At 33.5% G+C, this 10,624-nt stretch overlaps 1 protein-coding gene across 1 annotated transcript; it reads left to right on the top strand.

The window, feature by feature from the left end:
• Positions 1–487: 487 nt before the first annotated feature.
• On the top strand, positions 488–1,819 carry LOC138314086 (potassium channel subfamily K member 18-like; the record flags this gene model as incomplete). Its single annotated transcript, XM_069254275.1, has 1 exon — positions 488–1,819. A coding segment is annotated over one exon (786 nt), but the record flags the coding sequence as incomplete, so codon positions are not given.
• Between the last annotated feature and the right edge of the window lie 8,805 nt (positions 1,820–10,624).

The following is a 10,624-nucleotide window of genomic DNA, read 5'->3' as shown; positions in this document are numbered from 1 at the left end:
ACATACATTCGCGTCCGTCTTTAAATGAACCTGGATGTTCATGTAATAAACCATGCTACCAATCTTACATAAATTCGTATGTCCTACTTCTTACTTTTTACTATCGGCAATGGTATGATTGTCTTGGCCAAAACATGCATTGAACAGATCGGAATCACCTTTTCATTATTTAGTATTTCAGGATTTTGTTTTTCTCCGTAATGCATTATGTAGTTGTTGAAATACAATCCAAAGCCACAAAATATAATTCGTTAATAAACAAATATACTATACCAAAAATAGTATATAAAACCATTCTTTTGCATCATTCAAAAGACCACGTAAATTAAACACCCTGCTTAACAATACAACGTGCTTAAAAACTTCTTTGTTGGGTCTTCATGGAGTTCCGAGATGACGGGTTATGATTACCACAAGTAATTAGCATCTTAAACAACTTAGGTGATTGTTATTGTACGTTATACTTAATACTTTTATTTGTTTTGTCTTTGCAGGATACGGACACATCGCGCCAAAGACGTTCTGGGGGAGACTGGTATGTATAGCGTATGCTGTACTCGGTATACCGCTCATGCTACTTTGTCTGGCCAATATTGGTGATGCTTTGGCTGACGTGTTCCGGTTCATATATGCCAAGATATTCTGTTGTGGATGGTGCAGGAAAAAGGAAAAGACTAGTAAAGTGGTCAAGATCAAACCAACAGAAAGCGAGCCGCCCAACTGGAGCGAGAAATCACGCATAGTTCGGAATCCGCGCACAGAACCACCGAACATCAAAGATAACTTGGACGACCAGACGGACAACGGGGTCAAGATTGTTCCGATGAATATGAAGAATACCAGCTCAAGAGTCCAGCAGCGCAGTCCGCCACCTAAACAAATCGATTTTGACAGCGACTCTGACGACGACGATGATGACGATGATATCGATAGCAACATCACCATTCCTCTCACTGTCACCATGGTTGTCATAGGAACCTACATATTTGGCGGTGCCGTGTTGTTTGGATTGTGGGAAGGATGGGACACTCTCCAATCTTCGTATTTCTGTTTCATTACTCTCAGTACCATCGGATTTGGTGACGTGGTTCCGGGAACTGATTTCGATAATCCAAGAGCACATGCACAACTTGTCCTGGGCGCCATTTACGTCATGTTCGGAATGGCTATTCTTTCGATGTGTTTCACGCTTATGCAAGACGAGATAATATCCAAATGCAAATGGATTGGACAGAAGCTTGGACTGATTGATAAAGATGACGACTCGGATTGAATCCAGACAACCAACTTTCGTACAGCGAAAAAATGTTTGACTACGTGTCCCCTATCTAACAACAAAGTGCCATTTTTCTTCGTAAATTCTGCTGATTTTTGTTCCGAACTCTTGTGTCTTCTCAAATCAGGCCGCTACTTCTCGTATGGATAATGCATTCGGAATCAATAAATTAAAACACTATATCTGCTGGAATAATATGATCGTCCATTGGGACATTGACTCCTAAAATTTTATATCGAAACGTTAAGAATTAATCTTCGTCAGTGTTACAGCAAAACATCTGTGTGGAACGATTTAAACAAACTCAAACCATGCACTGTCAATAAACATTACCAGGGACGCCCTACTATACTTCATTAAATGATACACACTTCAAATCGTTTTCAAATGTGACGTATGTAAATCAGATATTGATAATACTGTGAATTATTTCCTCGAATTTTATACTAGGATTTTTTTTTTATAAAGACGGATTTTAATTGAAGCGTATACTGCTGTACTGTGACTTTGTCTGTTTTGCTTGAATAAAAATGTGTCACTAGAGTATGTTTAATGCGTATGCTACTTGTCAAGTATGGATAATGTGAAGTACCGCAGAATGTAACCAGAAACGGAAGTGGACAGAATGGAAGGTGAAGGACGTTGCTTCGGTAACATTTCGAATCATTTGTCCATCATTTTGATCTCGATTAGCACGGAAACAGAAAGGATGTGGAAGTTATTGTCTGCTGTAGAGTTATTGGTACTTTTATGTAAACTTTTTTAAAAACTTGTTTTAACGTGCTTTGATTTATAAAACATGACGTTTTGTTGCAATATATTATATTTCTGTTGCCTATATACATGTATTACAGTATGGACGACAAACATGTATTCAAATATGGCCTTACCTGGGATCCCGCCATTTTAGGCCTTACCTTGTATCGTTGTACGGTAATTTTTCTTAATTATTTTCAAAGCAATGACACTAAAAATATATTTTTGCAATGCTTTCTTATCTTAAGATTTGATTTGTTGACAATGGTTGTTGACAATTTATATATTTTTGCACATTGTTTTCTGTATGTGTTAACTATTTAAAAATGTCCTAGATTTCTTTGATATGTTTAAGAATATTTCATTGTAAATGATTAGGTCGTGTTTATGACAGAACACCATTTCAAAACTGACGATTAAACAGAACTGGCGATTGATAAAATTCGTCGTCTGACATGTATTATTTCATATAATTCTTTATTTATTAGAAATTATTCACGTTCACACGCTCTGATATGATATGATTAACTTCTTTTTTTCAATATCGAACTAAATTTAACTTGATGCTGGGACAATGTATTTAGACCAATGCTTAACACGTCAATTGTGGTTTTGAAAACACTATCTAAGAGACTCATACAGTTTGTACCCATAGTTAAATCTACAAAAAACGCATTGTGTATTATGGCATTACCTTTCGTATTAGAGGAACTTTTATATCATTTCTTGTGTAAAATAATCTAGATCATCCCCTGCAAAATAGAATATCCAGTAAATAAGGTTTTAAAATATATATTTTTCTATTGTAACCGTGAAAATGACTTACAGTTCTCAATAATCAATGGTATAAGTCACCCACAATGTGTTGCTTACAATTGAAAAAATGTTATTTCTGTTTATTTGACTACTGTAAATACCTAGATTGTGTACTATAATGTATATATATATTTATATAGAGCGACGACGTACCTTGGTGGACGGTGTTAAGAGTGGTTTTACTAGATTTAATGTTAGTTTTTGTTTTGTGCTCAACTTTTCCGATTTGGCATTATTCAATATTGTGCGCATTTTGTCTCATTTAAAGTTACGTGTTGTTTGAGTTCATCATTTTCAGAAAGTATTGATATGGCTCAAAAATTAAAGAATTAATTTGTTTATTGCAAAGTAAGTTTAACAACCATTAACTATAAGGAATTAGGCATCTGATCTACAAAATATAAAAAGAAAAAAATAACCGAATTCTAAACCATTGTACAGACTTGTATTTATTCGTTTAATCATATCAACAATATATAATCAAATGTTGAAATTTGGTCCATTAATATCATATGAAGAAACTAATGATAACAAGATAGTGCTAATTTAATGACAATGTTCTTTAAAACCTTAAACTTAATTTCATTTAGCAAAACAATAAGGTCTTGAAACATCGGTGTTTTGTTTAGTTATCGGAACGGAAATGTGAATTACCTGTTAAAAGGGAGACATACATTATAACTGTCATGTTGATGTCCATTCTTCGTCTATAATACAAAGCAATGTGTTAAGTTTTGTTATAATTGTTTTATTAGCATGTCATAATTTTCCACCTTTAATAACTCCTGATGTATTACTGCTTTAGTTGTCAAAAAGAGTAAAGAAAAAAAATGTCATCATCTTAAAATACTTTACCGATTAATAACAAAATTCAAAATTATTCTATGAATGATTATTTAAAATATCGTTATTAATTGATGTCATTTTCAACAAATAGATAATGGATTTATTAAAAAAGAATATTTCATGTTGCAAAAGTTCAGGTAAATTTATCTAATTCCATTATGTGAACGTTGATTTTTTTTTTATTATCAATTTGAAAATGTGATCCGTCCAATTAATAGATGTAATAGAACATTCCATAGAAAGCAATTACAGCAACCCGTATTCCTTATAGCGATGCGCTATATTAAAACCGTAAATTTTCAAATTGATGAAATATACCATTTCCATGCTTTAAATGTATTATTGTATTTAAAAACACAAATCATTGAACCAAAAATAAATTTTAATTTTACTAAATCCGTCACAATAATAAGGATTTTTTAGAAAGTTAGAAATTCACCGATTCCGTTCCGGAATTTAGTAACAGTCTCGCTATGTGGGATATAGTTTGTAATCATTACATACGTGTAAATCACTAGTAAAGCCTTACTATAAAGCCACAATTGAAAATTATAAAAAAAACACCACTTTTTCAATTTCTGTTTTTTGGATTTCTTTCGATAATCTGAATAAAAAATATATAAAAAAAAAAGAAATATAAATAAATAAAAAAGTATACAAAAATGCTAAAAGGTTTAACTCCGTCGTAAAATTTACCAATTTAACTTGAACGATGTTGAATCCACGAACAAGACAGAACGTTGAAGTTACCGCAAAAATTATTTGTTTGTAAAGATGAAAAATTGAAGGCTAATTACGATTGTGAATGTTTCTGGTAAAACTGACTTTGGCTTTATAGGGAGATGTTACTAAGTGATTAATACTGACATAACTGATGATCGCGTAATCTGTGATATTTTCATGTTCTTTTTTAATCTGCGCTGTTGCAAGTTCTGTAATAATGCAGTTATCTATCTGAAGAAGAATATCTGCACGTATTGTTGTTGCTTTCTTCAGGACAGTATCCTCGGACATTGGATGTTAATAGGACGTTTATTTTTCTAGAGTTTGTGAAGAAGCAGTATACGATGTGATTGAGTTTCTCCAAAGCAATTGCTATGTTGAACTGTGGCGAGATATCTTATTACTTTACTCATGTACCTGTATTAATAATGACATCGACAGGATACCAGGTATAGTTGCAATTCAAAAAATAATAACTAACAGAGTGTAATTGGTATCATATCCACACTCATACTGTACCATTCATGCTGTAAAACATTCGTGTTGAATATTGTTCATGACGCGTAATTCGCTTTTGAGATCACAGGATTCTACTTGATAACAAATAAAACAAAATAAACGAAAATAAAGAAAAATAATAAAAATATCGAAATTAAAAAAAAGAAGAAAAAACACACTTTTCTTTTGTAAAAAAAATGGAGACATTTGTATCAGAAATGGAACGTTAACGATCAATGGTGTAATTATATGAATCCCATGAAGATTTGGTGTTGAAGTCTATCATGGGTGTAAAACGGACTGACACAGTACTTAATCAGATAAACGATGTTTCAATGACAACAGACTACTTCATGTTGAAGTTAATATGTTGTGAATGAGAAAAAAAGTTGGGTATGACAGTATCGTCAATGTTAAAATAACAACCGTACACAATGAAATAAGAAATAAAACACTATCTATCTTTTGAATTGATTCACGTGTCGCGAAGAGAGAGTGTCGATCAAGAAATTCAGATCTTGGGCCCTTGTTAAAAGCATTTACTTGTGTCGTAGAGTCCTCCCCGCCACAAAAACAAATACGTTGTGCGCGAGGTGTAGAGTTTGCTAATCACAACCTCTGATTGGTTGTGAAAACAATGGGGCGTAATGATTTTCATAGGAGAAGAAAGGATATTTCAAAGAATCAAGAGAATGAATGAGATTATGAAGGTGTTATATCCAGATCGTAAATCCGCCCACAATTATTATATAACTCCGATTTTGTGTTATTCAATGCATTGATGTCCACTAATTTTTTACTTCATCGAGGTATTGGAGAAGACAATTTGCTAAAACTGTGTGGAAGCCATTTGTAAACGGATTATCTGGTATGTTCCGTGAGAAAAATAGCGTTCTTTGCTTCTTTAGAAAGGTACGCTTGTAGAGATTACAAGTAGTATTATCATTTATATGGAGATCAAGATATGAAGAGATATAGGAATTGGCATATGGAAAAGTACTCAGGAATCAGTATTTTGCTACGATGCGAAATTCGATCTTCATTCTTCGGAGGAGAAGAATGTGCAAAACGCTAGGTGCACGCACGGAACAGGACCTAACATATGCGTCTTCGCTTTATCGAAACAAACTCTCATCCTACAATTCTTATGTAGAGAAGAATTGATGTCGTATCTGAATGAAAATTGTGAGGCGCAGAGAACGGAGCATAAATAGAATATCAATTAATTTCCCTGCCACAATCTGATGTCATCTATTCATTGAGCGCGTTTTTATTATTTGTTGAGTTTTTTTAACTTAATGACATCGTTATGTTATGCGTGAGCAATTAAACCTTGATTGTTAACAGGCTTAAACACATGGAGGATACCAACATGTCAACATGGGAATTCATTTTTCATCCAGCGCCATGAATATTGGTGTGTTTCAATGGACGTACTTTTAAGGGTGGTTTTTTAAAGAAGTATAAATTGTACTCCGTTTAATATAACGTAACGTAATAGTCGCATTTTGTGTATTCCCTTAACTCCTATTGTCACATACGTGTGTTGTTCAAAAGGTTTGGAATCTGAATCCCCAATATTTCTAAAACAGCAGTTATGAATCATTCACCATGTACTAATGATCAATAGAAGCATGCATGTATTGCAACATTAGAACCAATAATTATCTGCAGCTTTAAAAAAATTAACTCTCCCCTACATATGTTTGAAATTCATTTCGTCATATTGCGATATCGGCACCCCAGTGTTCCGTCAGAACCCTAGTTATTTACAATCAGATTAACCGGGTGTGTGTGTTGTGTAAATTTATACAGGATTACTATCGCCATGCGGGAAATAGAGGCCTTCATCCGTCCTTCATTTCAACTCATGAATATTAAAGATATGATTTAGCTGGATAATACACTGGTTATTGATTTAGGATATTTAACGTTGGCCCCCAAAACTTCATATCTTCATTTCTGTATGCCTAACATCAACAGCTCTACTAATTAATACCGGTAATTGATAGGCATCCTGACAAAATAATTAATTTATTTCTCTAGACATTAGCACCAATGTATCCACTTTTGTTCATATTTACGTTAATCTCAAATCGATTTAAATGGAGGCAAAATATCCATGGAGATATGTATGTATATGTAATTATAATAATACGAGGATACTGAGGACTCCATGTTCCCGAAGAGAAAGCGATTTCTGCTTCTACAACACTACCTTGGTAGAAAGCTAGTTCAAATAGGTTAAGCAGTACAAAATAATCAGATTGTGGAAAATACAAGTCGGTGTTATAATATATCGATAATAATAATAGTCCAAGAATCCGTCATAAGAGGTCGCTATTAATATTACCTGCACCTATTTATCTACATGTATATATAGTAGAAATGCTACGCCCTCGGTAATTATTTATTCTACGCGGGCGATATAACACCATGTGGACCTCAACAAAAGTCTATAATTGATATATATTTATTACTTTTAATGTTGACACTTTATAATATCTTTTAAAGTGTGATTCAGTGACGAAGATTAGCTTGCCTTGTTGCTTATGAGAAAGAAATAAATAACTTTAAGCTTGTTTTCCATTTCCGAATTATTCTATGTTTTGCATATACATATAGAGATTGAACAGTGTTTTGATTGCGTTAAAGGTGGTATGAACGCAATGGGATACAGACATATTCAATGTAGCGCGTTATAATACAATTTAAAACGGTGATGGTTGCTAAGTTGGGTAACTACGGTAGTCAGGATGACCGAAGATATAGTTCCGCCGATTTGTTGAAATGTTATAGCTGTGAGTTTGAGTGTTAGAAAATACAACAATGTACACTTTTCAATTTATTTTCAACATTTATGTTTTGTTTTGTCTCAAATTTGATAATTATTATCTTTGATGATAATGACCATTTATCGGATATTAAGAAAATTGAGATAACACCAAGGCGGAACGACTAACGCGGTATGTATGCGTTGTCAGCGTAGGTGATGGCGGTCCGAAGTGAGATTCGAGGTCCGCCGATATTTTGATTTTCAACCGAGGAAGAGTGGACTGTGATCAGATGCCGATTGATTATGTATGTCTCGTTGAGCGGCTGAATGTTGTCATGTAATGTATCGGTCTAAGAACGCGATATATGAGCTTAATTGTCTTTCCGTCAGTCATGGACTTTTATTTTTATTGTTGGGAGGATAAGACTGAGTGTTTGCATGTGTGTAGGCCTATTTTGAATGCAAAGACGGGGCCATTAAATGCTGATGATACTGTTTCGGATAGGCTACCTGTAATGATTTTTTCTGGAAACCTGTATATGATCTGACCTATTGTTCGCTTGAGACGCTCCCAGAATTATTCACCGACAATCAGATGTTCTGTATATTTAGGTGAGATGAGTGACCGTACACCACATGTACTATCTGACGTAACAATGGGATTCCCCGAACATTCATGAGGAAAGCCCCCCGGTTGTAGCCCCGAACAGCGATTCATTTTGTAGTTTATTACCGTTACAATGCTTGAACACAATGTTTTGTTTTGATGTCAAATACATATTTAATTTGGATCTAATAAAAAACTCTTTATAGTGTTATTTTTAAATCCGTCAACTTATGACGCAAAATCTTATCGAAGCGTGAACTAGAAGTAGTCCGAACCTGCACTGCGTTTGTATTCATACGTCATTGCGTTTACGCTAATATGAACGCAACTCCCCTCCCGTTGATTATATAGGGGCATATGTAAATATATATCGATATATGAATAAATGCAAGTATTACCACCTTTACGGCATTTATAGCAGATAACATCGTCACAGAAACAGATATTAGATCATAATGGGTCTTTATGGACAATCGATAATGCATACAAGGGTATTACAATCACAAGAAAATGTCAATATACATAACCGTTTTTCAATATGACAAATAAATTAATACAAACTATTTTAAATACCATATTTGAAACATTATTAATGCAGCTCGAGTTATATTTGAAATAATAGATTGCTGTACGAACAATGCATGAATATATTTTTGTTAAGTTCGAAAACGTTGTGGGTTCTTTTTACATTCACATTTGAGTTTTTTGTCATCCATACACAAAACTATTATTTTTCATACTTCATATTTTATAATTCATTTGCAGTCTCTCTATCTATAACAAATACTGACCTTAACCAAAAATCTCCGTTTGTTTTGTTTACCACCTATTCACTTTTTTGTTTGTTATGTTATGTTTTTGTTTGTATATTTTTTGTATTGATAACCGTTTAAATTAGCATTTTATCATTTGGTCGATATCAATATATCGACAAGTGGAGTTACAGTAACGCGACCCTTAAATAATTTGATGACAAAAATATTATATGCCATCATACATCATTGTCTTACATATAGTGGAGCGGCTAAGCATAAAATATTGTTCAAAGTTTGAAGAAAGCATGAAGCTTTGCATATGGCTTCTTTAGGACATAGGGTTTCAGGAAAAAAATGACCCCAAAAAAATCACAGCCGCTGGCGGCTGCCATATTTGTTTTCAAAATGGCCACCAAAAACCACCTTCTGCGACCCATAACTCACGTTTTATACCAGCTAGACCCAAACTTTAAACGTCAACACCCATATTATTGATACTTTGGAACATTTTGGTAGTGCTTCTAGTGCATGGAAAAGGATCGCCATTTTGTATTTCAAGATGCCCCGCCAACTTTTCGAGCTATTATCTATAATACATCTAATTGGCCAAGCTAACTTTGAGCAAATAAACACCTGTGAATATAATGAGAGTATTTATACTTTTGTAGTGTTTGATACATGAATATTTTGAATCTTATTTTAATTTCAAAATGACCGCCATTTTGAAATCCCAAATGGCCAAAAGATTATTTGAATCTTCATTGTTATCAGTTTACACAAGGAATCTATCTTAGGCCATTAATATACATTCTCATTAATTATTGTTTTTTTTTTTTTTTAACTTTTAATTTTTGCTTTGCCTTTAACATCACTGAAATTATCCTATCAATACTGAGACAAAACTATTCAGAAGTAACCACCTTACATCATCTTCGTAATAAGTTGGATGTTTTTTTTTCTATCTTTCCCCAAAATGTCTATGCCCTAATACATTGTATTACAATAAAACATGTTTATAACGAACACGGTTACAATAAATTCGTGGTCATGATGTAATAATTTTGAAACCCCGTCAAGGTTTCTATAAGATGTCTGTGTATAACAAACTATGTTTGTAAAGTAGTTATTTCGTTGGTCCCTAGACGTTGATTATAACCTTGTCTTAGTTTTGGTTTGAACGCTATTCTGAGGAAAAAAACCATGTTGAAATGCAGAAGAATTTAAAGTTGTTGTTTTAACCTCATTCGAGTCCTACCATTTGGTATTTTTTCAAAAGAATAAGAGAGGTTAAAAAACGTATCCTACGATTTGCCTTGCTTTAATTCTTCTGTAACGGTAACATTGTGGTATAAAACCTGTTCTCCATTCTGCCATATGACAAAAGGGAAAAAGTATAGCCATTTTTTACGTGTACCAATGATAGTACATAGTAGCTTAGCCTGGTCTCAGTAAGGTCGAATTAAGATAAACTTTGTCGAAATGTAGCCTTTAACGCAAGTTTTCAAAAAGCCTTCAAAATGCTAAACGCAAGATTCCTCAATATTTCATGTTCGTGTCTAGATTTTCTGATC

The sequence above is a fragment of the Argopecten irradians genome, unplaced genomic scaffold, assembly GCF_041381155.1.
Source record: "Argopecten irradians isolate NY unplaced genomic scaffold, Ai_NY scaffold_1336, whole genome shotgun sequence".
Classification (NCBI taxonomy): domain Eukaryota; kingdom Metazoa; phylum Mollusca; class Bivalvia; order Pectinida; family Pectinidae; genus Argopecten; species Argopecten irradians.
The sequence above is the reverse complement of the archived record's forward strand: the minus strand, read 5'-3'. Positions and strand labels throughout refer to the sequence as shown.